This window comes from Symphodus melops (genome assembly GCF_947650265.1).
Source record: "Symphodus melops genome assembly, chromosome: 16".
NCBI lineage: Eukaryota > Metazoa > Chordata > Actinopteri > Labriformes > Labridae > Symphodus > Symphodus melops.
The window spans coordinates 5,907,797-5,932,698 of NC_136706.1; the positions used below are offsets into that span (position 1 = coordinate 5,907,797).

Consider the following 24,902-nt stretch of genomic DNA (forward strand, 5'->3'; position numbering starts at 1 on the left):
TAAAGTGAAAGGTATGGGACTCATTGAGAAGAACAACATCCAGTTTAATAGTAAAACATTTCAGAATACATTTACAATTTCTATTGAACTTTTTTATTTTTTTATTTTGTAAAATCACTCTGACAAAATGGAGACAGAGTATAAGAATTTATCCCTGGGGGAAAATTAGGGCATTGCATCCGCTTTTATACAAAATAAGAAATATAGCAAATATTAATTGAAGAAAGAAATGTGTAAATTATGTGAATTATACTGAATGTACAAGTTATAATCAAAATACTAGTTTGAATTGTGACTCATTGTGACCCATTTAGACACTGTACATTATAAAAAAGACCTTTAACACATATATACTGCTACATTACAATATCAGTAAAATTCTGACTACATTAGTGGCACGAGAAATGTACATAGACATTTTTGTTCTTATAATACTTGACTGAAATACCATTTCCCAAGCACTTGTATTGAAGTATTTATACACTTTTAATTGAGCTAGTTATCCTAACACTTGCTCTTCTGCTTTAGAAAATAAATAATGTTATTCCATTGAATGTCCAGTAGATGGCACATATTGACACTTTCCATTTAAATTACATTCAGGTCCTACTTCATATCCATGGTATTTGTTCATCCATTTTCATCTCCGATTTGACTTGACCTTGGTTTAACCAGCCCTTTAACATATGATAAAGCAGTTCTGCATGTATGATTAATGATATAAATCAAATAGCCTATTTCTGCCTGTCATATCTTTCCTTTGATTAAATGTGCACATGAGCGACATGCTGCTCATTTAAGAGCAGAAAAACAAAGACAAAAAATGTGTATTGAGTGTGCCAGTAATGATCAAGCAATGAAACAATGTTTTTTTTTTTTTAAAAAAGCTCTTTGAGACATTCAAGACATAAAAACGGCACAGAGATAAACAATTCAAGTATATTGTATCTGGATGTATGATCTGTTCATCAGAGATGCACAGTAGTCCACAACACACCCTTGTATTCAGGCTTTAACTTTTCAGTTTTAATCTCAAACCCACAGCTCAAACCATAAACCCTAAATCATTATATTGTCAGAGTATGACTGTGAGTGCTCCATTTCTATCCTTCACTAACAAAAGAGGCCACAAGAACTCCTGCAGAGCAATCTGTAGCTCACCATGATTATCGTGGAACGGAGGGATTGTTCAATAAGCGTCAAACCCCTGATCTCGCTGAACTCTGGTCTAAATGATCAAGTCTGTCTGACTTTGGATGGATTCTGTTAGATGCTTTAACATTTTTAACCACACCCAAATGTTCACCCTGGGGTCTACTTTTACATCATCGTATTCAAGGATGGAGTGTAAGTGCTCTTGAAAGATCAGAATCCAGTTGACAATAATTTTGGAAAGATATCGACTGGACTGTTGCATCATATCCCTGTTATCAAGGCAAAAACCCAATCAATCCAAGGATTTTAGGGTGGCACCCTGGGTGGCCAAGGGGGCCCATGCTACCCTTCTGGACATGCCCCTGGTACTGTGGTTAAATAGGAATTCCAGCAAATATGTTATGGCTATATGGATGGATATGTAATAATAATACCTGTTACGTTGGGTACAACTGAAAAACAAAATTACTATTTAACTTTTTTTTCAGGGGGGCAATCTTTAAATGAAGTTTGTCCTTATTCTGATGTCGGACCTGTCAAAAGGTTGGAACATGTGATGCCTTTTGTGTTGCACTCTAGTTACCAGTTAGGTTGTAAGGAAAGGAGGCATCCAGAGCTATTGAGACTCATCCAAGAGAGGAAAAGGAAGTGGCAAAGTAGAGAACGCATGACTGGCTAGACATGTTAAGGGCTGATCTAAACTGGTTCTGGTGTAATAGTGAACCTTTTCAAACAATATATGATATAAAATGACTGAAATGACTACATCCTCTTTTTAAAATATAATGATTCACATTTGTTTCCAATCCAGCAAAGCAGTGAGCTTGTTAATACATTTGCAAAGTCTTTAAAATTGTAAACTTAAATTAAAGTGTTGCCTCTATGTCAAGGGTGTTTGGAGTTTTGAACAGGAAGACACAGTTTCCTCTCACTGGCTGCACTCCTTGGTTAGACTGAACATCAGGAAGCTCTGACTCCAACAGATTCCAAGGCAAGATTTAGAGCTCCCAGCTATAAACATCCGCTCTCTGTAATGCATAAATGATCTTTGTCGTTTTATACAGCATTACCTTTCAAAAGTTAATGCCATAGAGAACAAGTGGATTATGTATGTGTTTTAATAAAGATAAATTACAATTTAAGGCAATACAGTTGTGTTAAAAAAGACTTTTATTCAAAACAAAAAATTGTAAAACTTTGTTAATGTGTTTTTCTTAATAAAATTAACATCCAATAAAATTATTTTAAAGAAAATGTGATTCTTTTCTTCCATGAATGAGATGCTGTTTCCACTTCTTCTTCCTCTGCAAAAAAAAAAGAAGTGCAAATCTATTTATATCTCATTTGAAATCCTGCTGCTGTAAAGGTGTTCAAAAACAAATAAAAGGCTGTAAACTTAGTGGACTCTGACCTTCACACCACAGCACAGGAGCGTGGTTCTCTGAAAGGATTGCTGCCTGTGGGGACTCCCACCAGCAGGGCGTCTTTGCCTGCGTTCTGCAGACAGTACTGCTGCAGCTCTGCAGCCGCCTGAGACACCTGGGATCACAAACACAAACGAGTTCACTTAAGCTCACATATGTACTTCCTTCAAGGTGTGCTGCATGTGTAAAAGGCAAATGGTCGATAATTTCACCTTTACTTTACCCAGACTTTTTTTCCTGCCAGCCCCCTGGTCAAATTTCCACATGAAGTCAGGGTGGGACAATGTGTGAATGCAGCAGGAAATATTTAGGAAAATCCACCATGGGCAGGCTGGGGTGATGAAGTTAATGTCCTGTGACAACTGGTGTGATCGCTATGCTTATAGTGAACTTGGTTTGTACTCGAGTACTGTACCACTCATTGGTTAATTCTGTTGATATGTCCAATCACAAGTAGAATTGATTCAAAGGCAAAAAATGACGCCCAAGCACCCCTTCAGTGGATATAAATCCCCTTATACTTAACTTGAAAGAATACTTATAACAATACTTATATAATTAGAGCCTTTGAAACAATTAACTTATATTTCTAATTGCAGATGACTTAAAGGTAAATTACCACACTGTGGCAGCATGTTGTTGAAATGACTGAGCCATTGAACCAGTTATGCAGGGGTGGCATTACGTTTATGCACACACATGTTATTTAGCCTTTATTTGCCAAGTTGTTACAAGACAAGTAAGTGCCAAATACTGTACTCATAGTAGATGTTAAAGCAGGTGTTGAAAAACTCCTAAATATAATAGTTTTGTGCTATTTTAGTTTTATTTTAATGAAATGATAAAGTTCTACTATGACAACAAATGTGTTAACAAACCCCCCCTCATGTTCTGTCTATCCTCTGCTGTCTGCCTTTTCTCTTTACCTTAATTCTCTCCACACTTGCCTCCAGCTTCAGTTGTTCCACCAAGCGTCTCATGTTGGATAGATTAGAATTAGAGGTCATGTTGATGAAAAATTGTTTTGGGAGAAAATAATTCCTTTTAAGAAGCTTCCCTTCGGTCTTTCAACACAGGCGCTGACTCCGCTAATGGGCAGAGAACACTGGTGAAGGAAGGGCGGCTGAGTTTCCTTCCACAGACCTCAGTCCACTCAGACGGAGAAACAAGGAGAGATAGAAGTACAATGAACTCCAAAGATTCACATGTTTATTTCACGTTTAGATATTGGATTTAGACATAGTTTTTAGTTATTATATTACTTGAAATCCTGTTTTTGTGTGTTTGTTGATTGTGCTGCAAACAAGCAGGGTGAGAAAAGAAGGAAAAAGATTTGTGGCAGAGATCAAGGAAATGAGGGAGAACAAGAGGCGACAAAAAAAAGGTTCCTCATTTTCCTCTCTTCTTTCCTTCCAACAAATGCCAAGATTTAAGTATGATTTGGGGAGAGATCACAGACCTTCTGTATATATTCAATTATTTTTGTTTGATCTTACATTTCTTATTTTCTTGCTTTATTAATTTCATTCAAAGTTTTGTGTGAATATATTTTTTTTTGCATGTTTAATACAGAGACACCATGTGAAATGTTTCCCTGGTTGTAGCAAATATGGCTAACAACTAACTCAATGGTCACTTCACAGGAAATCAGGTTTTAATAACAGGGAAAAGTGTTTTTTTTCTCTCTGTACTTCTGCCTTATGCCATCAAATAGGAAGAAAAAAACAGAGTCTGCTGAAACTCCAGAAGAAGTGGCAAGAAGTGTGTTCTGAACTGGCTGCTTTTTTAAGCTATAAATTGATAATAATTTGGCACAATCGAGTTTAAAATCCAGGTTTCCTCACACGTTGTCATTCAGTTTAAGGTTGGTTTATTCTTAGTTTTGTGAGTCAAGTAATTAAGCTAAACCAACATGATTGATTAGAAATGTTTCAGTTACACAATGTGTAATCTTGTATGGAAATCAAAGTGTCACTGAGCAGACCATAATACATGAAACATGCCAAACCACTATTAATGCCTGAAAAATATCATAAATATCATATCAATATCAAGAAGCTAGTGAGTTATGTTACGCTACAGAAAATAGATTAAAAGTCAACACCGAGACTCTAAAAGGTATTCAAATAATTACAAAAAAGTTTATTTTGTTGATTCAGCATAAATACAAACACTACAGTAGACTACCAACCTTCAGTTCATGTGAAGTGACTTTACAGACGACCATGGTGGTTGATGCTCACCCTCTTCTCTGACAGATTTTCTGTTTTATTTTGATTTTTAAAGCATTAATTTTTATATTAAACTAAACTAACAAGACAAACACATTTGCTCTTATTTCTTATCAAGGTGGATCAACTCTAAAACCAAATATTAAATGATTTGTTGCAACATGTATTTCACATCATTGACTAGGTTCAGTATAAACATTAAGACTCAAAGAGTTAAAGAGAGCCAACTGAAACATTCGGATAGTTAAACGGGGTATTGAAAGCTGCTTCGCGCATGAGCCAATCTGAGCTGCCTGAAAGCGGTGAGAACTGTCGTGCTGCAGCCCATTCTGCTAATCACCAGCCGACAAGGCGCGTCTACTTCGGGCGCACTGTATGCTCCTTTCCCCTGAAACTCACATGGCTTATGACTTACACCAGGGCTGTCTCGTCTCTTCATTGGTCGGCGGGTGATAATCAGGATTGTCAGTAAAAGCTTTCGCAGAGGAGCAGCAGAAGGAAATGTGAGCCCGGATTGGTCACACCTCCACTTCTTTATTTTGAAGTGTGTCTGAGACTGTTGCAGACATGGTGGAGGTATTCATCGGCCGTACTCTGCTCAATAAAGACGGGGATTTCGTGGACCCCGAAGAAGCACTGAGGAATAAAGTGGTGGGAATATACTTCTCTGCTGGTTGGTGTCCGCCGTGCAGAGACTTTACACCCATCCTGTGTGATTTCTACACGGACCTGGTTGAAGAAAATGAACCTCCTGCTCAGTTTGAAATAGTTTTTGTGTCCTCGGATAAGTCTACTGATGATATGGTTGAATATTATCATGATATGCATGGAGACTGGCTGGCTCTGCCCTGGACGGATGACTACAAACAGTGAGTATGAAAAGAAAAGAAAAGTCATTGGAGTTTGGTTGTTCTTATGTCCAGTTTTCACTCATTGCCCTCTCAGGCTTCAAATAAAACACATTTTAATTTATTGCACAGCAGTTCATAGAGTGCTTTATTTGTCCTCCACTGTTGTCTTAGTATCTTAATATGGCTGTGCTGCAGCTTAGGTAAAATGCTTATGACACTCTCTCGGATTAGGTTTAAGCAGAGGACAGTCTGCTTCTCACAGTAAAAGCTACAGTAACAATGACTCATTGTATTTCTGCAATCGATTTTGTCCGTCAGTTCCCCCTGTTGCATTGGGGTTGTTTTCTTCTATATTTTGTGAAAATTTGCTTGAAGTCTTGGAGAAAGTACTTTATATAAAGCCAAACATTTGGATTAAAATCCTTGCATCAAAGTGTTTCTTTGATAAAAGTGTGTGTGCATTTCCAGTTTAATGTCATTGAGTAACAAAAGTGCCTGTTATTAAGTCAAAGCAGCAGGCCTCTCTTAATGTTCTGTTGCTGCTTTAAATCAATCATAATTAACTCAGCACGATCAGTATTTGAAGGTTGTAGTTTAATCACAGTCTCACCATTACACTGCTAGAGCTGCACTTCACAGAGATTAGTATGATTTGTTCATTTGCTGATTACGGTCTCACTTCATTAAGAGGTTAGCCCATAATGAGCCCCAATTATTACATGTTCAATCATATTGTGGTCTGAAAAACCGGAGAAATTTCTAAATAACTATCCATACTTTTTTTCCCCGATATTTGTGACTTTCTCTTCATGATCACTGGTCAAGTGTTGCTGCAGTTTAAAGACAGGAAAAAGAAGAGGAAGCATATTAAAGCAAATAAGATCAGAAGAGAAAAGATAAGAATCCAAGGAAAAGAATAAAAAACTGTATTTAAAACGACCAACTCGTAAGTGCAGTATGCAGTAAAGTGTACATCTAGAAACGCACAAAAAAATATTCATCACGTGCAGAAGCGTTGTGCAGTAAGTGGCAACTTTTGATATACAAATAAACATTTAGCCATAATATGACATGGATAACTATTTTTAATTGTAGTGTCAGCATTGCATCGGCTGTACAAGGGGAATTTTATATTGCATCTTTTTTCAGTGGCAATACAAATTCCTATATGATGCTATTAATAAAGAGCTGACGAATACATACAGTTACTCTAAGAAGGCAGTTAAATGAAGCAAGACTTTATAAGATGCTTAAAATGAAAGTGTTACATGTGTAAGAGATGAAATGATTGAAGGATAAGTCAATGAGTAGTTTAATTTTAACTATTTAATATTAATTTAATAAATAAATCCCTATATGCAAATCAGAAATGCGACCATTGGTTCCAATTTTTTTTTTCTCACTTTTTATTTCAATTTTAGATTTCAATCAAACAAAACAACACAGTACCTGCAACTGGCATCAAAACAAAACAGCAGCTCTGAATACAATGAATACTAAAATATAAAATATATGAGATGGTGGATGGGCTTTACAGTACATATATAACATTTGCCAATACAATTCAGTACAGGAATCCCCATTGGTTCCAATTTAAGTAGTGAGGTAGGCTAAGCAATGCTCAGGTAAAAGAACCTCAAGGATTATTAAAATACATCTTTGTGTGTAAAAGATGTCCTAACTTAGTCCTCTGGTCCTTACAGATGTCTCTTTTCTAATAAGAACTTTTATTTGTTTCTGTTTATTCCTCCAGTGAGTTGAAGCAGCGCTACAAGATTACAGCAGTGCCCAAACTGGTGATCGTGAAGGAGAATGGCGACGTGATCACTGACAAGGGCAGGAAGCAGATCCGAGAGCGAGGCCTGGCCTGCTTCAGGTCCTGGCTGGAAGCTGCAGAGATCTTTCAGAACTTTAAGGTTTAGGCGAAAACACAACATGGAGGAAGAGGAACATATCAGCTGATTTTTCCTTAAAGGCCACATAAGAAAGCTGAACAAAACCAAATACATCACTTTGGGTTTACCGTTCCCAACTGTAGGATTAATGTAGCCAAAAGGATTTAAAGCGTTTGAAAGAGAAAATCTTGTCTTTTTACAAAAGGAATCAGTTTCCCTCTGTTCTATTCTAATCCAGGATGCGTTTTTAAAAATGAAGTGATCCGAGACTGATACTCATTGATTTGCCATCATGATGACGGTTGATGCAATTTAAACCAAAGGAGTTGGGAAAATGATCATGCTAGTCGCTACCTTTTAGCAAACATGCTATGCAATGGTTAGAACAATCTGCTTTAGAGAACTTGTACTAATGAAGCGAGTGCATTAAGCAGATTAACATTGCCCTTGTTTGATAGATGATATCCAGAGAGCTTGTAAAGCTCTCTTGCTTTTGTACTTTTAAGTCTGACTTGTAGTTCTACTCTGAGCTGCCTGTTTATTTTTGTATCTTTTTTTTTTATGAGTTGTTAAGGTCTATATTATTAAAAAAATTCAACTCTGTGACTTTTGTGTCAGATTTATGTTCATGATTTTGTTACTCACATCTAATGTGAAGAAGGCCGTGTGTCTGTGTTTAACCGACAAACAAAGTGATTCCCTTTAGTCTCGTTAAGGCGCACTAAGCCCAAAGGACACTGTTTCCAGCACGCTAGCACTTTCACAGCCTTCCTACTAATTGCTTCTTTTTTCACCCCTTGTGCAATGCTGTTATCACTTTGTAAATAAAACATCCAACAGGCATGATGATGACATTATGATGAGTCTGCACCAGGCTGCTATCTCCAGCTTTGTAGTGTTTAATGCTGCCAGTCTAACCTGTCACATTAAGTAATGCTTGAAGGCTTCATCTGGTGATAAATTATTCTTCATAACATTCACATAGCCTTTAATCACAGGTGTGTCTCAAGAGGGCTGCAACAGGAAAAAACGTCTTCCTACGCCTCACAGTCCACCAGAGGACAGAGTTTTGCAAGTCCTTGAAGATAAAAAAAAAGGAAGCACAAAAGTCAAATTGTTAATATGACAGACGCATCAAATTTACTGAAACGTTGTGACAACTAAACTTTAGCCATCTAGTTTGAACCATAGTTCTTGTTTGCTTTTATTGAAGCTGCAGTTCCTTAATCAACCATGTGGAGTCACTGTTTCTTCATATATGAAAATAACAGGACGGAAATTCCAAATGCTCACAAAACTAAAACATAAAAGGGCATCAATGGTGCACTATATATATATTAGATGAAAAGAAGGCCCGCCTTACTAAAAAAAGATCACCTTTAATGTGCATACTCAGCACCTAAGCCTTTTTTCCAAACACAGTTAAGAAATAGGTCATTATGAGTCTTCATTCAAGTGTACAACACCTATCCACACATTTTGAACTGTACTTACAACAAGTATCATTCTAGTTATTCTGTTGCAAATCATTACTTACCACAACTTGAGATGGCAAAAACAATGATGAGAGAACTACATCCACGAGAGACCACAATTAAACTTTAGTTTATGAGACAGATACACAAAGAGAAATCAGACAGACCAAAGCCACAGAAAGACAAATTGACTTTTTTTCTTTACTCTATGTTGTATGTATGCTTTCATGACACTTCCCGAGTAGACTCAGTTGTGGAGGTCGCCGCCACCTCACACGAGTCCCGCCCACCCCTCCCAAGCCTATTGGAGAGAAGGGAAGGATGATGTGAGATGCCACGAGGAGAGAAGCCAAAATATATACACTGTAAATCATTTTCCTGTAAAATAATGGTAAAGAGCTGGCAGCAGAGATGCCACAAACATATCATGCATCGCCGCGACCTCTGCTGAATCCACCGGCCTCCCAACCTTACCTTCAGAAAATGCCTTTGTTCAAACATCTTATTTTATTTCTAATTTTAGCTTAATTGTCAAACTTCTTACCACAGACAATTCTTTACTATTTAATAACAGAAATTCTCATATCAAAAGGTTTTCTGCTCACCTTTTAGTTGGGGGCCCCCGGAATTGTCTGCAGAGAAGTCCGCCAACTCCACCGCACACGGTCCTAACTTCGGACTCGTCTTTTCAATCAGACATCACATCGGGGTCACCAGTTGAAAGATTTTTAGGCTGCGTCGTCTTATCTGAAAGGAAGATCGCCACCAAATGAGTTCAAGTCAAAGTTCAAGGTTTATTGCAGGTTGATCACAGGTAATACAAAGAGCCACCCAGCTGAGAATTTCTCTGCTTGACCCAGGCCAGCAAGAAAGAAAAAGAACTGATATTGGCAAAACAAGAGTTTTAATAAAGGCAGTTTCATGAAGGATAGTTTCAGGGGATTGTCTTCTGCTATCTGGGCAGTGAACTAATACAGAGAGGTACAATTGCTGATTGTTGTGCAAAAACAGGAGACGGAGGGGTACACAGTGCTGACAGTTTTGCAAAAACAGGAGAAGCAGTGGCCTTGAGCAACTAGAACAAAGAACAGCTGGTGAGAAATATATGAGCAGTAAACCAATAAAATATGAATGTGTGATTCTGTTTTATATTTATCAAATCGAACAAAAAAAATTTTTTGCATTTAGAAAGAACACAAAACAGGATCTACAGTGTTTATAACTTATAGGCCACGTATTATGTAAAATACACACTACCATCATTTTCTTACTTTAATATGTGTTCCTTGTCGGTCAACAAACCCCCAGTTGCTTTTAAAAATATTTATACAAATATAAAGATTTAGAGAAATTTTGTCTCTACTCGTTTAAACAGTGCAGTTGCTTTATAAGGCTAGATATTACACCCAGTTGGAAAAGTGTGTATTCATCCGTGCTTGTTAACAGTCCTATAGTAGCTCTTCAGTGTTCGTGGGATCAAAATGTTTGATGAAACACTTACTATTTAATTTAAGCAGCAGTTTCATCTGTATAACGCGGCAATGAGTCGAAACCAGACGCCAGAAAGGTAGTATTACTGCTAACTATAGCAGGCCCACAAACCATAGAAGTCTACAATACGTTTGTGTATAAAAATACAGATGATAAGGACAAGTTAGACACCATGCTTGCTAAATTTGATGCACACTGCTCTCCAAAGAAGAACATATGAGAGATATGTTTTTTCGGTCTCAGACAGCATGAGCCTTTTGACAACTTCCTTACGGACTTAAGGCTAAAAGCACAGTCATGCAACATTAAATGACTTTATGATCAGGGACCAGATCGTTAGTGGCTTGGAGGATAAAAAGCTCAGAGAACAGTGACTGAGGGAATAGGAGCTGACACTAGAAGGAGCCATCAACATTTGCAAGATATGAGGACGTTCAGCGTGAGAGAAGTGGCAACAGCCAGCGTGAGTGACAGCATGGCTGTCGGCGCAGTCTCAGGCCAGGGAGGCCGTGCATGCCAGTACGTCTACCTGCAAGCGCTCCGACTCACAGCATAAGCCTCAACAGTGTCCAGCCTTTGGTAAGATATGCTCGAACTGCCAAGGAAAGAATCATTTTGTTAAACAGTGCTTCTCAAAAAGAAAGAATGAAAACAAAGGAAGATCTGTAAATGTAGTTGAGGACAAATATCTCAGTGAAACATTTTTTGTAGGCATGTTAAACTGAAAATAAAGAAGAAAAAGAGTTCATCAGTTCCATAGATGAAGACAAATAGATAGCACCACTGCTAATAAATGGAACTCTAGTCACAGTAAAGTTGGACACTGGTGCAAAAGCTAACCTAATAAGCATGTGTGAAATTAAAGACATGAAGATGAAGCCCAAAATACAAAGAAAAACACTTGAGCTGAAGGACTACAATGGACAAGACATTGAGTGTTTGGGTACATGCCAGCTAAGAGTATCAATGAATCACCTACTATCTTCTGTTGTGCCCGAAGGACTTGATTCACTGATAGGTGATAAAGCCGGTGAAAATTTGGGACTGGTGAAAAGAGTGCATCTCATCAACACAGATATGAATATGCCAAGTGACTCTGTTAACTCCATTACACAGAAATGAAATACACAGAAGATGTGCTCAGGGGTTTTGGTGTGTTGCAATTCACATACAAATTCAGCTGGGAAAAAATGCACAGCCAGTGGTACATCCTGCACGAAGAGTCCTGGAACCATTATGAAAGCACCTTAAGAAGGAACTAAACAGAATGAACACACTGGGAGTGATAAAAAAATTAAAAAATCCAACAACAACGTTGAGGAGCCAACAGACTAGGCCAACTCTAAGGTATGTGCAAAGAAGAAAAAAAAAAGGCAACCTGAGAATATTCATGGATCCAAAGAATCTGAATGAAAAAATTAAGCATGAACATTATCAGATTCCAAAACGTGAAGAAATCACCAGTGAAATATCAGGTGCCATGGAAAGGTGTGTCGGAAAGCGATTCTGACAATTTACGGCCGCTACAATCAACAGCGGGTGTTTGTGTGCTAATGTTTTAGAGACTCTTAAAACTGGTTAACATTTATAAAGGTTTGAGATGGGACACTAAGTTTTTAAATACTGATATGTTGCTATGACACGTTTTAAAAATATACATTTCGCAACGTTAAGAAAACTGACACTTATTTTGTTTATATACCGTGTTTTGTTACTTCAAAGAAAAGGGGACGTGAAGATCAAGTGCTATTGAAGTTGACCACAAGGTGGTGACAGTGAGTCATCATTAGAACTATGCTACCCTTAGGGAATATAAGACAAGTAGTAGAAGATTTAAGCAAACTACATGTGACTGGACTGTACTGGCAATAAAAGTGAGGTTCGTAAACTGACAAAGGACGAAGTATTCTTTTGGAAAAGAACAAACAAAAAACCTGGTTCTTATCAGTTTTCTCCCCAAAGCCTGTAGCTTGGTCTGTAGCTTCAGTGGTTGAAAACATGAGGAATGAGCCATGTAGGTATTGCCTGCAAACAACTTCTTGTGACGCAATATGACGATTTTTGAGTCACAAGAAGAGCCCTTTCAGGCAAAGAAAAACTTGTTTTTCTCGTCTCAGGGCAAAATAAGGGGTCGGATGCACGAACATTCAACAATGATACAAAGCTTAATGTAAATGGGGTGAACCAGGCCTGTAGCCCCTCCTTTGTAAAAATTAAAATAATGTGAAAAGTGCCAAACAGAAGGAGAGAATGAGCTCTAAACAATACCAGTATGGGCCCTTCAGCTCTGTACACTGTGATAAATTGTTGACACTTGCCAGCTCTGTTCCACTCCAGCTCCAAACTCAAGCTACCTAAGAAGCCAAGCTTCCTCTTATATAGGAGCGGGGACCTACCAAAATGGGGTGGAAATGAGTTAACTTGCAGGTGAGTATTACCTGTTCTACAAACAACACATACTATCTGCAATAAAGCTAAAGCAGGTCAAAATACATTTCAGTTAAGTAAATACTAAATCTGCCTTTCAAATAACATTTTTAATCTCAACAACCTAAACATCCCTCCACTTCTACCATACATGGCACCTTCCACTTGACACACCCCCATATAAACCCAAAGCTTAGGTCAGTGCTGTTTGACACTTCCTGGTTGAGAAAGCTGAGTGCACTGAAGTCTGTGGAGCAACAGGTGAAGATATATTTGATGTGTAACAATGAATAAACATTTTTAATGTAATAATAGTCAGTGTGTTTTCTTTTGGTTGAAAATACCATGTTTGAATTAATTTTTCAATGAGTTATTCTTAAGTTTTATCAGAAGCTGAACATGTAAACTTTTTAAATGCAGAGGTTCTGTTCTGTTTGAACATTTATACCATACGTGCATTTGTAATGTGGTAAGCCTTTTTTCATTCTGTTAGCATGTAGCTTCTGTATTTATTGGAAGTATCAGTATGTACTTGATGTGTAGCATTAGCCTTGGTGTCATGTGTCATGAATTTCGTCTGATTTTGTGATGTTGCATAGCATGTTGCTTAGCTTTAGCATTATCCTTGTTGTTATGTTTTATGTAATGCATCTGAGGTAGCATAGCATTAGCAACAACTATTCTTTTTTATATATTTGCGGTACAACAGCATTCATCATTTAGTTAATCGTTTGTATTTTTTTACGTAAACCTTTGGTTTGAGTAATCTGTGCATATTCTTTTGTCTTGTAGTTTTTTACTTCTTTTTCGATCTTATGAATAAATGAAAGAATAACTAACTACCAGACTCGGTCATTATTGAATGGAGTTTGGCTGACTGTCAAAATATAAATTAAACATGGAGAGAGGACTGTTAGGCTTCACTTCTCCACTGAAGCATATCAGTTATATTAATTCATAATACTTCATCGCTCCAAGCATATGCTGTCTTTAACTCTTTGAGTCTGTTTATACGTTGTATATTTTAATAAAGAAAACTAACTGAGAACAATAAGCAGTAGCATATGTTTAGAAACAAAAGACAAAACAGCCAAACATACCGCACTACTGAGTTCTCCAGGCAACACCCACTTTTTAAAAAATACTGTAGTGTCCTGTTATTTAGAAAATTCAAAATACTGTTCAGGGTATTTGTCCTGTTGCTTTAAGTTGAGCATCCCACAATGCATTGCTGACTACAGTTCTTGTTTTATATCAAAACAGTATTTTAGTATTGAAAATTGGCAGTAAATTGATAGCAATTGCTTGTGCAGTAGGGATCCTTTTTTTTTTTTTTTTTTTACAGTTTGTGTATACTTCAGAAAATTTAGTTTGAGTTGTTTTACTTCAACTTTCAAAGTTTACAGCTAAAACTACTTGATGCACCTTTAAGTGTCCGAGTACACCCTGGTGTTGCTATTTCATCCCTTCTTTCCAATTTATTAAGATAACTGAATTTTTCATTTCAAGCTGTCTTTAGAGGGACATTTGGGATCTTTGGCTACAATTTTAAATCAAACTATTTTCTACGTATGAGAATGGATGGTGAAGAAAAAATCTCCCCCTCAAGTCTATATATTTTTTTTAATTTTTGTACTCCCTGCCTACAGCTTGATACAGAACCCAGTCTGCAGGTCAGTTCAGATTAAGATGTATCTTTATGTCGACTTCACATTTATTACTGTCCGTTGAACTTGTTGAATGAAAGGCAGTAGTGTTTCTGTTCCTGTAACGGTGTCTTGAAATCAAGTAACAAGGCTGTCTTTATGTCAAAGCAGGCGGGAGGGAGGAGGAGAGCTGGGAGGACCGGCAGAAGCATGGAAAGAGCGCCAGTGTCAAGGTAAGCACGTTATTAAATACAACTTCCGCTCAAGTCTTTCAAAATAAGAGGCGTCTATTGACTTTATTATGATGAATCTGTAAAAGTTTCAAATTCATTAAAAAGCTAGTACTTAAATTCAAATCACGTAGGCAGCCTCGGCAGAAAGGCGAGTATAGCTAAAGTCCAGGCAAACCATTTTACAGAATATCTATGATGACGCAGATCCCCAAAAAGTCATGCAAAGTCACTTGGTTTTCTAGTAATACTAGTTTATTCAGCACCGCATCAGGATTTCTCTATGTGAACCTACAATGCTCATTTTCTTGCATATTCTTGCAGCTTCAGGGACACTTTTTAAAAAATAAACATACAGGACCCTTTTATTATTATAATGGCAAAATTGAACAAAACTCTGAAATACAGACTCTTCTGTTATTTTCTGATTTTGGTTCAGATCAGTAATGAGTTTCAAATGTTTACTGCTTTACCTGTGGTACGTTTTGACCAGTCATTTTATATATTTTTAAAGTATTTTCTCCCTTGTTCTCAATAGTAAAATGTTTTCTCAATGGTTCCTTTATATTGTAAGGTGCGTGGGCTGTATTACTTGACTATAATATTTTCATTTTGTTACTCTTCAAATAGTGTAGTGTCATCGGCTATAAAATGAGCTATTATCTGACACATTACTTCATTTTGAGTGTCAAATACACTTTACAACACGGTATATATTTTGTTATAGGCTAGTGTTCATCGAGCACTAATATGTAAACGGTCATTTAATGAGTGTTTCAGTAATGTATCATGTGTGCTTTTATTGTGAAGGCAGCACCCCTTGTTGCACGTGTTTTTTTTGCCTCTTTCCGTCTGGCTTCACGCGCCTCAACGGTACAAACGCTCACACCCGCTCGCGCACTCTGCGATAGTCGACTGTGGACCGGTAAAGAGCTGCAGGACTGAACTGCTGCAGCACCGGGACAAAACAAAACCTCCAGTCAGGGATCACTGACTCAACGTGAGCTGGAACCAGAGGTAAGTTTACCTGGCGAGAGGGCACGTGAGCATTACAGTCCGCTGACATGAAATCTGAATGTGAAATTTGTAATCTAACATGTTTAATTGAGCGCGCGTGGGGTATGTGACTGTGTTGGTAATTTGACTCTGCTAAATATTAACTTTAAAGGTGTGTGTTTACAAATTCACGTTTAAAAAGTCATCATTGAAAACACTAGCTCTTTTGTAAAGTCATAGTTTGTCATCTTGTGGACACATTTATGATACTTTGAACGCATGTTTATTCTGGGATTAACCCATTTTTCTAGTATTACTGTTTAACTTGCTTTTCCTGATAATTAAAGTGCTTCTTTGTTACCAATAAGAACTGTAAAGAATAGCTTTTTCTATACACATTTAGTGATTACTCTCCCATCTAATTTATTATCAATAAAACACTCCTTAATGGCAAACCTTTTAAAATACCAACCAGATTATCAATCTCTGAGTCATTTTCAAATCAATTGAAAGCTCAAAAAAAATGCAGGAATAAAACAAACCGCCCACAAAAAAATCTAGTAGGTAGCTATAGACCCAGATAATGAAATTACAAGCACTCAGTGAAAGTGCAGCCTGTTTCCCACACAGTGTTCTTCACTCACTCTCTCTTACACACATGCAGACAGTACACAACATACTGCGAGCAAGCCTGTGGTTTTATCAGGAAAATTGCTCTAATCCTGCTTAGTGCATTCACCAACAGGCACCTAGCACCCTGAAATATTTGGTTTCCAAGCTGGCAGAGTTGTTTTTCTTCTCACATTGGAAGAATGAAACTGGAGATTATGTGGGATTGGAGCTTGTTTAGCAGGCATAGAAGAGAAACACTTTCTGGCTCGTACACATGCTGAATGCTGACAGTAAATTATGGTACATGCCTGCACCCTATATGAGTGATTAAGTGAAAAAAAAATTGATGTGATACTAGATGGCATGTATGTACTCCCATTGCCTTGAAGATAAAGTTGCCCCCTTTTATGTGCTCAGTGTGTGTGTGCGTCCTAATTGTGTGTTTAATTCATATCTACTGGTGTGTGTTTACACTTTAGTGTTACACTGCAGACCGCATTTAATCTCATGTTTCACAGATCCGATCACAAAATCCAACAGGAAACATACCCAGTAGCATTTTAATGGTGCTGATGTAATGTCCCTGCAGCGTATTGAAAAACCTCTGATTATATTACACTTGCCCTTGCTCATTTAGATAATGCAGGTTTACTGAAATCTATTAAATTAAATGGAGAGTTTATGAAAGGTACACTGCTTCGGGGCGGGCTGTCAGATTAACTCAGCGCACATAATATTTTCAACAAGAGAGGTCGGAGCTGGTTCAGACACATTTATTGTCGTAAACAAAAATAAGACCTGTTCTTACTTGCTAACAGACAACAGTACACCTTTGCATGCAGACAAGCTACAGTTGACGGATGCAACACTTCAGCCTGGCAGTAAAGTCACTGTTGCGGTTTACTGTCCAGGCAAAGAGGGAAGTAATGAGCTCGAGCCCTTTTTCAACTCATTTGCCAAACATGTCCTCAGGACATTGCAAAAGAGGTTATGTGCAATTACAACTGTTTATTGCAGGTAGATGGCGATGAACAGATTGAGCCTGGAAACACACAAAAATGAGTTGAATTTGTTTCAGCTTACTTAATTGCTTTATTCATCCAACTGATATTCCCTTTGTTAATTTCATTATTATCATTTCACTGCTTCTAGGTTGATCGGCCTTTAAAGGTACAGTATGTAGAATTATATTAAATATCTAAATTAAAAGAAAATTACTAAACCTATTATATATATTTTTTTTTTTTACTGAGTACTCACATTACCTCGAGTATTTCCAACAGTTATCAAAGCCACAGAAATCCATAATTTTATAGTTGTAACGGGGCGTGTCGCCATGACGGACTCAAAATGTTCATTGTGATCGGATGTTACGTCAAAGACCGCTGCAAAAGGAAGCTGGAGCTGCTACTGAAAGCTGCATGTGCTGCTGTTATGAAAACATCATGTCCATTTTACTTGGATATATCGTCTGTAAACATATTGTCTTTCTCAAGTCGGTTCTGTCCGTTCGTTTTGCCTACGTTCAATACAGACGTTTGTTTTCACCAGACGTTTTCTTTTCGCCACCTCGTTTTCATTTTTAAACCGAAGAACGATGTCAGAGGGATGTAGGTGTTTTGTGTTTATGGAGAAAAGCTATCAGCAAATCATAATTTCCCGCTTTGTTAAATAACTGTCGGCAGCAGTGAAGCCTTGGACGGAGAGAGAGGAGACGTGCTGTACAAACTAAGATTTATTATGCTGCACAATAATTACCCGGAGATGAGCTATGCCCTATCAGAGCTGTATTGAGGTTTTTCATTATGTTGCACTGAATGAGGGAGTGCCAACTAATTTCCCCTGTAGTGCAGAGACGTTCTGTATGCAGCTCGTTGTAGAACTGGGTGGTGGCTGTTGTTGGATCATCGGTTTATGGGAAAGACCAATCTGCTCTTTTGACTTCTACATGTCCAAGACTCAATGTTTGTGTTGCCCTCGTTTATTTAATATAAGAGTAACTGGACACACGCTTACTGCCATCGTCACTGATAGCTTTTTAAAATGCTTACAAAGCACAACTCTGCACTGTTGATCAGAAACAGAAAGATACTGGAGCTTTAAAGCAAGCGTCATGATCAACGCTTGAGATGATTTCATTATGATAAATTGATTCTCAGCTCTGAAAAAAAAAAAACAGTCAACATAAACAAAACATCTCCATAAGGATGTGTGATGGTTATTGAAGATTTACTAGGCTGAGTATTCACCAGTGTATTGCAATCTAGTCTGGCAAACAAACGGTTGTCACTGCAACAATAATTGTTTCTCAACAAATCGTTATTAAACTGCTTATTCTTCTTGTGTTTAATTAAATATGCCTTGATGAAGCACAGATACAGCTTTCTTTTAAGACATTTACTGTAAAGTTCAACCAATGGCCTATACTGGATTTCTGAGGCAGGAAATGAAAAGTTTTTTTTGTGTCTCTCTGATAATTGTTTATGAATCTTTTGTCAAAAGCACAAAAAAAAATTTGTCAAAGAAAAAAATAACAATCAGAGCACTGTTTAATCCAATCCATCATGTTTCTCTTCTTCTTAAATCTTTAAATATATTTGATGACTCATTGGGAATTTGAAAGCTGTAACATTTATGAATCTAATCAAATGTCCCTTTGTTCCCCTCTGGCAGCCTGCAGAGTGTTTGTCATTCAGTGGTTCTGACATTCCTTTAAGCCTTTATAAACACGTCAAGTAGACAAACTAATATATTATTGCACGCTAACGTAACGTAGTTATAGGCTGTTAGGCTTGGTAGCTACTGACAAGTGGTGGGTGATGTGACCTGAGATTCATTTCACCATATATCACAGTGGAAATGGAGATACATAAATTACAGCCACGGCCCATTTCTTTGAATCATTTCGGAAGCGAGAGATCAGTTGGAAACGCATGTTCAGGAGGTAAACGTGTTGTAATGATGATAGATATTCATGCGGTGCTGGGCTCAAGTGATGCCAAGTCATTTCAGCATTTAGCCGATGTCAAACCAAAAGAGAGAGCAGGCACACCCACGTACCATTTTTTTGGTCTTTGAGGAAACTTAGAGAGGGGATTAAAAAATGCCGCGCCACAATTCACTTTGTAAACCACTGCTCTGACAGGGGGGAGGAGGCGGGGCTCTTTGATGAGTTTGCTGTCTGAACGAAACCTTCAGAAGACCATGGGACTCTATGTGTCACAAATCTCTCTGTTACGCTTCTTATATTGATATGCCTCTATGGCTGGAAGGCTGAGCAATCAGTGTTGCGACGTGTGCACTCTCCAACCAAAACGTGTGTATTTAAAGCGATGATGACTGTACGCAGGAATCCATGGCAGAATGCCAGTATTGATACCTTTCAGAAGCTTTAACATCAGCTGCAGAGATCGTGGTTGTTTACAAAAAAAGATGCCTCTTCAGCGCTTAGACCCGCCCCATATTTGACATCAACTGTGATTGGTCTGACCTAAATCAGGTTGGACGTAAATCTGTGTGACAGGAGGAGGGCCAGACGCTTGTTCTTGAGCAAATGAAACGGGAGCTAAATGTTCGTCTGGTTAATATGCCTTTCTAGTTACAGTATCTACCTGTTTGTCTTTTTATCTTTCCGTCTGTCTGACCCTCTATCCATCTAGAAGCAGTTTGGGTTTTTTATCTAGCTTTCTATCTGCATTTACTTCTGCTGCAATGACCCATTTCCCCCATGGGGCTCCATTAAAGTTTCATCTGATACAATCTAACCTAACTGTGAAGAAATGGGACACTTTGAGGACCAATGGATAGAAAAGGGAGGGTGGGGGTGGGGGGGGACTGGTGAGTGTTAACACGGGCAGCTTGTCGGGAAGTAGAAGAGGGTAATGTGGTTTGTTTTTTAAGGGCTTTCCAGATGGCACGTCGACAGGAAGGTTCCGGGGAAACCGGCCTCTAATGAATGGGAGGGAGAGAATCACCTGAGGGGACAGGAGACATCAAAGGAACCTTTCTCTGCCTTTTTCACTCCCACACGCTCACTTCATCCTCACTTCTCCCCGCTCTTCATTTTCTCCTCACGCCATGTATCTGATCCACCAGTTTATTAGTTCCCTCAAGTAATCAGTGGGCATACTTAATGTTTTTTTTTTTTCATTCAGTTTTTAATTTATCTTAATTAATCTCCTTCTCTTCTCTTTCCTGTTCCGCTTGTATCCTTTTTTTTTTTTTTTTTCTCTCCCCAGAGGACATTCCTCATTTTTACAGTGCTATAGCTGGAGGGCAGGTTCAGACAGAGCTGTCGGTGGAGATGAAGCCCTGACATTCACGGAGGCCAACGTGCACATAAACGCATTAACATCCTTGACCTGTAACAAATACACAGCCCACGAGAGGCCGGAGGACGACGGGGTAGGGAGATGCTGACAGACAGCATGGAGCAGAGTTGAAACATGCTCGGCTCTGTGGTTTATCAGGGTTGTTTGTAATGATTACAGGGACATTTCACCGAGAAAGACTGGATTCGTATGGGAGGAGACGTAGGAGGGGGGTTGTTTCAAGATGAATGCAACCATGCACTTTCCTCTAAACATGCAGGAATCTAACAGCAGGTAACTAATGCTGTTAAAGCAGACATCTAATTTAATGTCTGGCTTGTGGGCATAATATGATATTTTAGATAGAAGCACAAGATGCAAAAGTCAGTCAAAAAGAAAGAGAGAAAATCGAGTAACAATTCAGTTTGTTCCTCTTTATGTGGGTAAGAGGGGGCGGGAGTTCTTGAACTAATTCAGAATATACTGTATGTCACTACAGTTAAGAAACTTAGATTTCCATAAATGTCCAATTCAAAGAAACATGTCATATTGCTTTAGTTGTGCATCATTATAACATGAAGTCAGCGTTCTTTTGTTGTTGTTGTAATGTGCAGACTGTTAAAGGGGGGAACTCCTTCAATATTACCCACAACATCCGTTTACACAGATCATGCTTTAAGTACCTCTCAGACAGTGGAAACTATATAATGTCCTTAGGAGCTTTTTTCAGTCCACGATGATGTCATCCGGGGTTATCAGTTTAAAGACTGAAAACAATAAAGCCTGTGTTTCTCAGGTTAGATTTTGACAGGCTCGCGCATTAATAAGCCAGGGATGCTCTGACGAAGGAAGGTTGTGAATTCCTTTGACATTTTTATAACTGGATATTTATTTATTTCAAAAACACAAGGTCAAGCGTCTTTGGAGCCTCGGTGTTTTGATGCACTGAAAATCAAGATGTCTGAGGCTGGATTTCCAAAGTAGCTGTTTCAAAGGGTGAACAGGGTCCAGCAGTGATAAATTATTCAGCGTCAGATTTCTTGCATTGACAGCAACACTTGTACAGATGTAGAGAGGCAGCTCTATCATGCTTTGATTCTTTTTCAAACAGTAACTGTGTTTGGATTCTTTTGTACAAACGCTGATATGATCAACAGTAAGATGTCAGTTTTGTAAGTATATATGAGACTATTCCTTGCAGTAAATGTTTTTAGGTTCAAGGGTTTATCGTAGCAGGCAGGAGGTTTACATGTTGCTTCAGAGAATATCCTTTTATTTGAAGCTTGTACTGATGCTCAGTCGGTTCCTACAGCTTTAAAAGTTCTTGGTAAAACATACTGTGAAGCTTTGGAAGTGAGGCCAAAAGATTTAGATCTGACAGTCGAGGGACGTCATAAATCCTGTTACTTCTAAATGAACAGAAGGTACAAGGTTCGAACTTCAAGGTCAAAATTACCCAACAAGTGTTTCCCAAACCCAGACTCTGATGTGAGAGTTAGCTATTGTTACGCTGTGTTCATTTTTATCTTAAAGGGATACTTCACCCATTTGCATGAAGCTTTGTATCATTAGAAACATGGTAGTAGTGTTGAATGGTCGTGAATCCAAACCTCATTTTGCCCTGAGGTGAGAAAAATATGTTTTTCTTTGCCTGGAAGTTTTCTCGTCTTTCTCGTCTCAGGGCAAAATGAGGGCTGGATTCACGACCATTCAACACTACTACCATGTTTCTAATGATACACAGCTTCATGTAAATGGGTGAAGTATCCCTTTAATCAGTTAATCATTTGATGCTTTTAATACTGGCAAAAACAGCTCTGTTGGTAAAGTTTCCTCTTCTGCGGCGCTCTTTTACCACTTTTGTCCTTCATCTTTTTACTGTCTTGTTTGCTGTCCTTGTACTGACTGCTTTCATTCTTCTGACTTGCTGAACAACAAATCGCCCTCCGGGGCAAATGAAGTTAAAGTTGCGTAGATTTAGCAAACAAGAAAAAACACCTCACCAGACTGACAGACACTTTGGTTACAGCCTGATTACAAGTTATATGAAAAGGCTGAGCAATATTGAGCTGTTCACGCACAGATATGCAACAAGTTAATGAGACTAAGCTAATATTAGAGTAGAGGAAAAACGGCAAAAGAAAATGTTACTAAGACGAACACGAGATTCATTGGATGTTCCATAACTGTGTCTGCTGCCTGTACCGACCTCGGGGATGTTTGCCACTTCAGAAAGGATGTGACATCAGTTCTATGGCTTCAGCCAGACTCTTCTGCACATGTCTTAAAACTCAGACGACGGCACCAGCACCATATGACAGGTTTTCTTTTTCCTTTGCTTCATATATGCTCTGTAGATAAACTTTTACCACTCGACACACATCTCTAATTTCTGCATTTGTTGAAGCATTTCAAGTCCAGTCTACTCTTTTACTTCGTAGAACCTGACAGTTTGTAGGTGAAGCCGGGATAACTCGACTGGATGTTTTCAGTGAGAGACACTCAAAAACTGCAGAAATGAATTGAAACAATGACGACCAGAGAAATATCATTTATATTTTTGATCCAAAGCTGAAATTTGAAATGGTCGGCTGAAGTGTTCAACGTTTCAAACATGTTTCAGCTGAATCAGAGACGCACCATCTTCTCCACGGTTTCTGCTCCCGTTTTCTCACTCTCCCCCTTTCACACTCTCAACCCCTCTCAATTAACACATCTGCAAAGTGCATCTGCCTTTGAGAAGAAGGTGGTGCACGGTCTCTCAGTGCATACATTATTCTGTAAGTGTGGTCTGTTTGGGGCTTGAATATATTAGATAACAGCAGAGCACGCAGAGAATCTGCTCTTTAAATCTGACAGCAGGCCGAGATGATGCGTTTGTCCCACTGAGAGGGCCGCAGGGTTGCTTCTCGAATGCCTCAGACATTTAAAAGTTGACCTGTGGGTTGTAGTACAGAGAGGTGCACACACACAGAAATAACCAGTCACTTATGTGTGATGTCTGCTGTGTTAGTGCGACTGGCAAGGCAAACTTCTCTCTTTTCTCAGGCGCCTTTTTTCTTCCCTGACTTCTTCTCGCAGTTTCTTTTTCAACACGTGTGAAAAGATTAACGTTCATATTTTTGCTGCAAACCGAGCAGATACGCACATCTCCGCAAAGATACACACACTTTGAGCACACACACACATCATGTTCACACAATTAGCCTATGGGCAGGAAGCAGCAGCAGGAGGGGAGGAAGTGACTCCGAAGGCTGTACCAGATGCCGCAGAGCTCTGCTTTGGAAACGTATCTGTTCACCGAACACTAAATCAATCTCTTTCTTCTGTTTTATATTCTTCTCTCTATGACAGCCTGAATATTTCTTTCTCTCTCTCTCTCTCTCTCTCTCTATGTCTGACCCTCTACCACTCTCGCTTGTTGTTATTTCTAGCAGAGAGGATGCAATATGTGATAAGGAGGGAAAACACATTTATCAGTAATGTCATCTCAGGAAGTAGAAGAAACGCGCCTTGTTTCTCTGTCGGTAAACCCGCCTGACAACGTTTGTGTTGTTTGTAGATTTATTAGTTCTGTAGAGCAAAGAGGATGTCAGCGGATGAAGCTCCAACTTCAGACTTGATCAGTTAAAGTGAGAAGAAACGCCAAGAAACGGAGAACAGGTTCTTGTCCTGCCTGAGACACAGAGACGGAGGGGGAAGTCTTTCCCTGAAAAAGATGAAGAAAGCAACAGAAACTGTGAAGTTTCATGTTCCAACTGAGTTCTCTCTATGTGGAAATTAGCTGCTCCTGACATATGCAGTGAAATGGTGATAATATACAGAATAAATGTGCATTATATTGGGTGAATTCAGGCAGGGCGTTGTTGTGAGGTGTCAAACGTCAAGTCTTGAATTATCTCATTTCCTCTCAGTTTCTGGAAATGTTGATGCTTTTGTTTCTTGGGTGATGATGAAGTTAAAGTTTCGTATCGTCAAAGCGGCTGAACAATATTCAGTTGGCAATCAATTTTGTTCTTCTACAGCTCGAAAGCCACAACAAAAGTCATTTTATTAAGATCACTAATGTGCAAGTTCGAGTTTGTGAATCCATTCTGTATAAAGCTCCATTCATCACCTAGCAAATTACACGTTTTCATTTTTTCCATGTGTTCTGGTG

At 38.5% G+C, this 24,902-nt stretch overlaps 3 protein-coding genes and 1 long non-coding RNA gene across 4 annotated transcripts in view; 2 read left to right on the forward strand and 2 right to left on the reverse strand.

Annotated features, from left to right (window-relative positions):
- Positions 1-2,307: 2,307 nt before the first annotated feature.
- Positions 2,308-3,721, reverse strand: gng10 (guanine nucleotide binding protein (G protein), gamma 10). Its single transcript, XM_079365263.1, has 3 exons — positions 3,506-3,721; positions 2,567-2,694; positions 2,308-2,459 (listed from the first exon to the last, which is right to left on the reverse strand). The coding sequence occupies exons 1-2, from the start codon at positions 3,584-3,586 to the stop codon at positions 2,569-2,571; spliced, it is 207 nt and encodes a 68-aa protein (XP_079221389.1). The 5' UTR covers positions 3,587-3,721; the 3' UTR covers positions 2,308-2,459; positions 2,567-2,568.
- A 1,364-nt stretch (positions 3,722-5,085) lies between these two features.
- On the forward strand, positions 5,086-8,629 carry nxnl2 (nucleoredoxin like 2). Its single transcript, XM_079364293.1, has 2 exons — positions 5,086-5,679; positions 7,415-8,629. The coding sequence occupies exons 1-2, from the start codon at positions 5,378-5,380 to the stop codon at positions 7,581-7,583; spliced, it is 471 nt and encodes a 156-aa protein (XP_079220419.1). The 5' UTR covers positions 5,086-5,377; the 3' UTR covers positions 7,584-8,629.
- A 314-nt stretch (positions 8,630-8,943) lies between these two features.
- On the reverse strand, positions 8,944-14,152 carry LOC306836914. The gene is made up of 4 exons (XR_013780825.1): positions 14,050-14,152; positions 12,841-12,914; positions 9,637-9,778; positions 8,944-9,332 (listed from the first exon to the last, which is right to left on the reverse strand). It is a non-coding gene; the product is annotated as an uncharacterized lncRNA (long non-coding RNA).
- Positions 14,153-15,685: 1,533 nt separating this feature from the next.
- csgalnact1a (chondroitin sulfate N-acetylgalactosaminyltransferase 1a) overlaps positions 15,686-24,902 on the forward strand; it is a 32,172-nt gene continuing 22,955 nt past the window's right edge. The window contains 1 exon segment of the mRNA XM_079363840.1: positions 15,686-15,842. The gene's annotated coding sequence lies outside the window, so the exon portion shown is untranslated.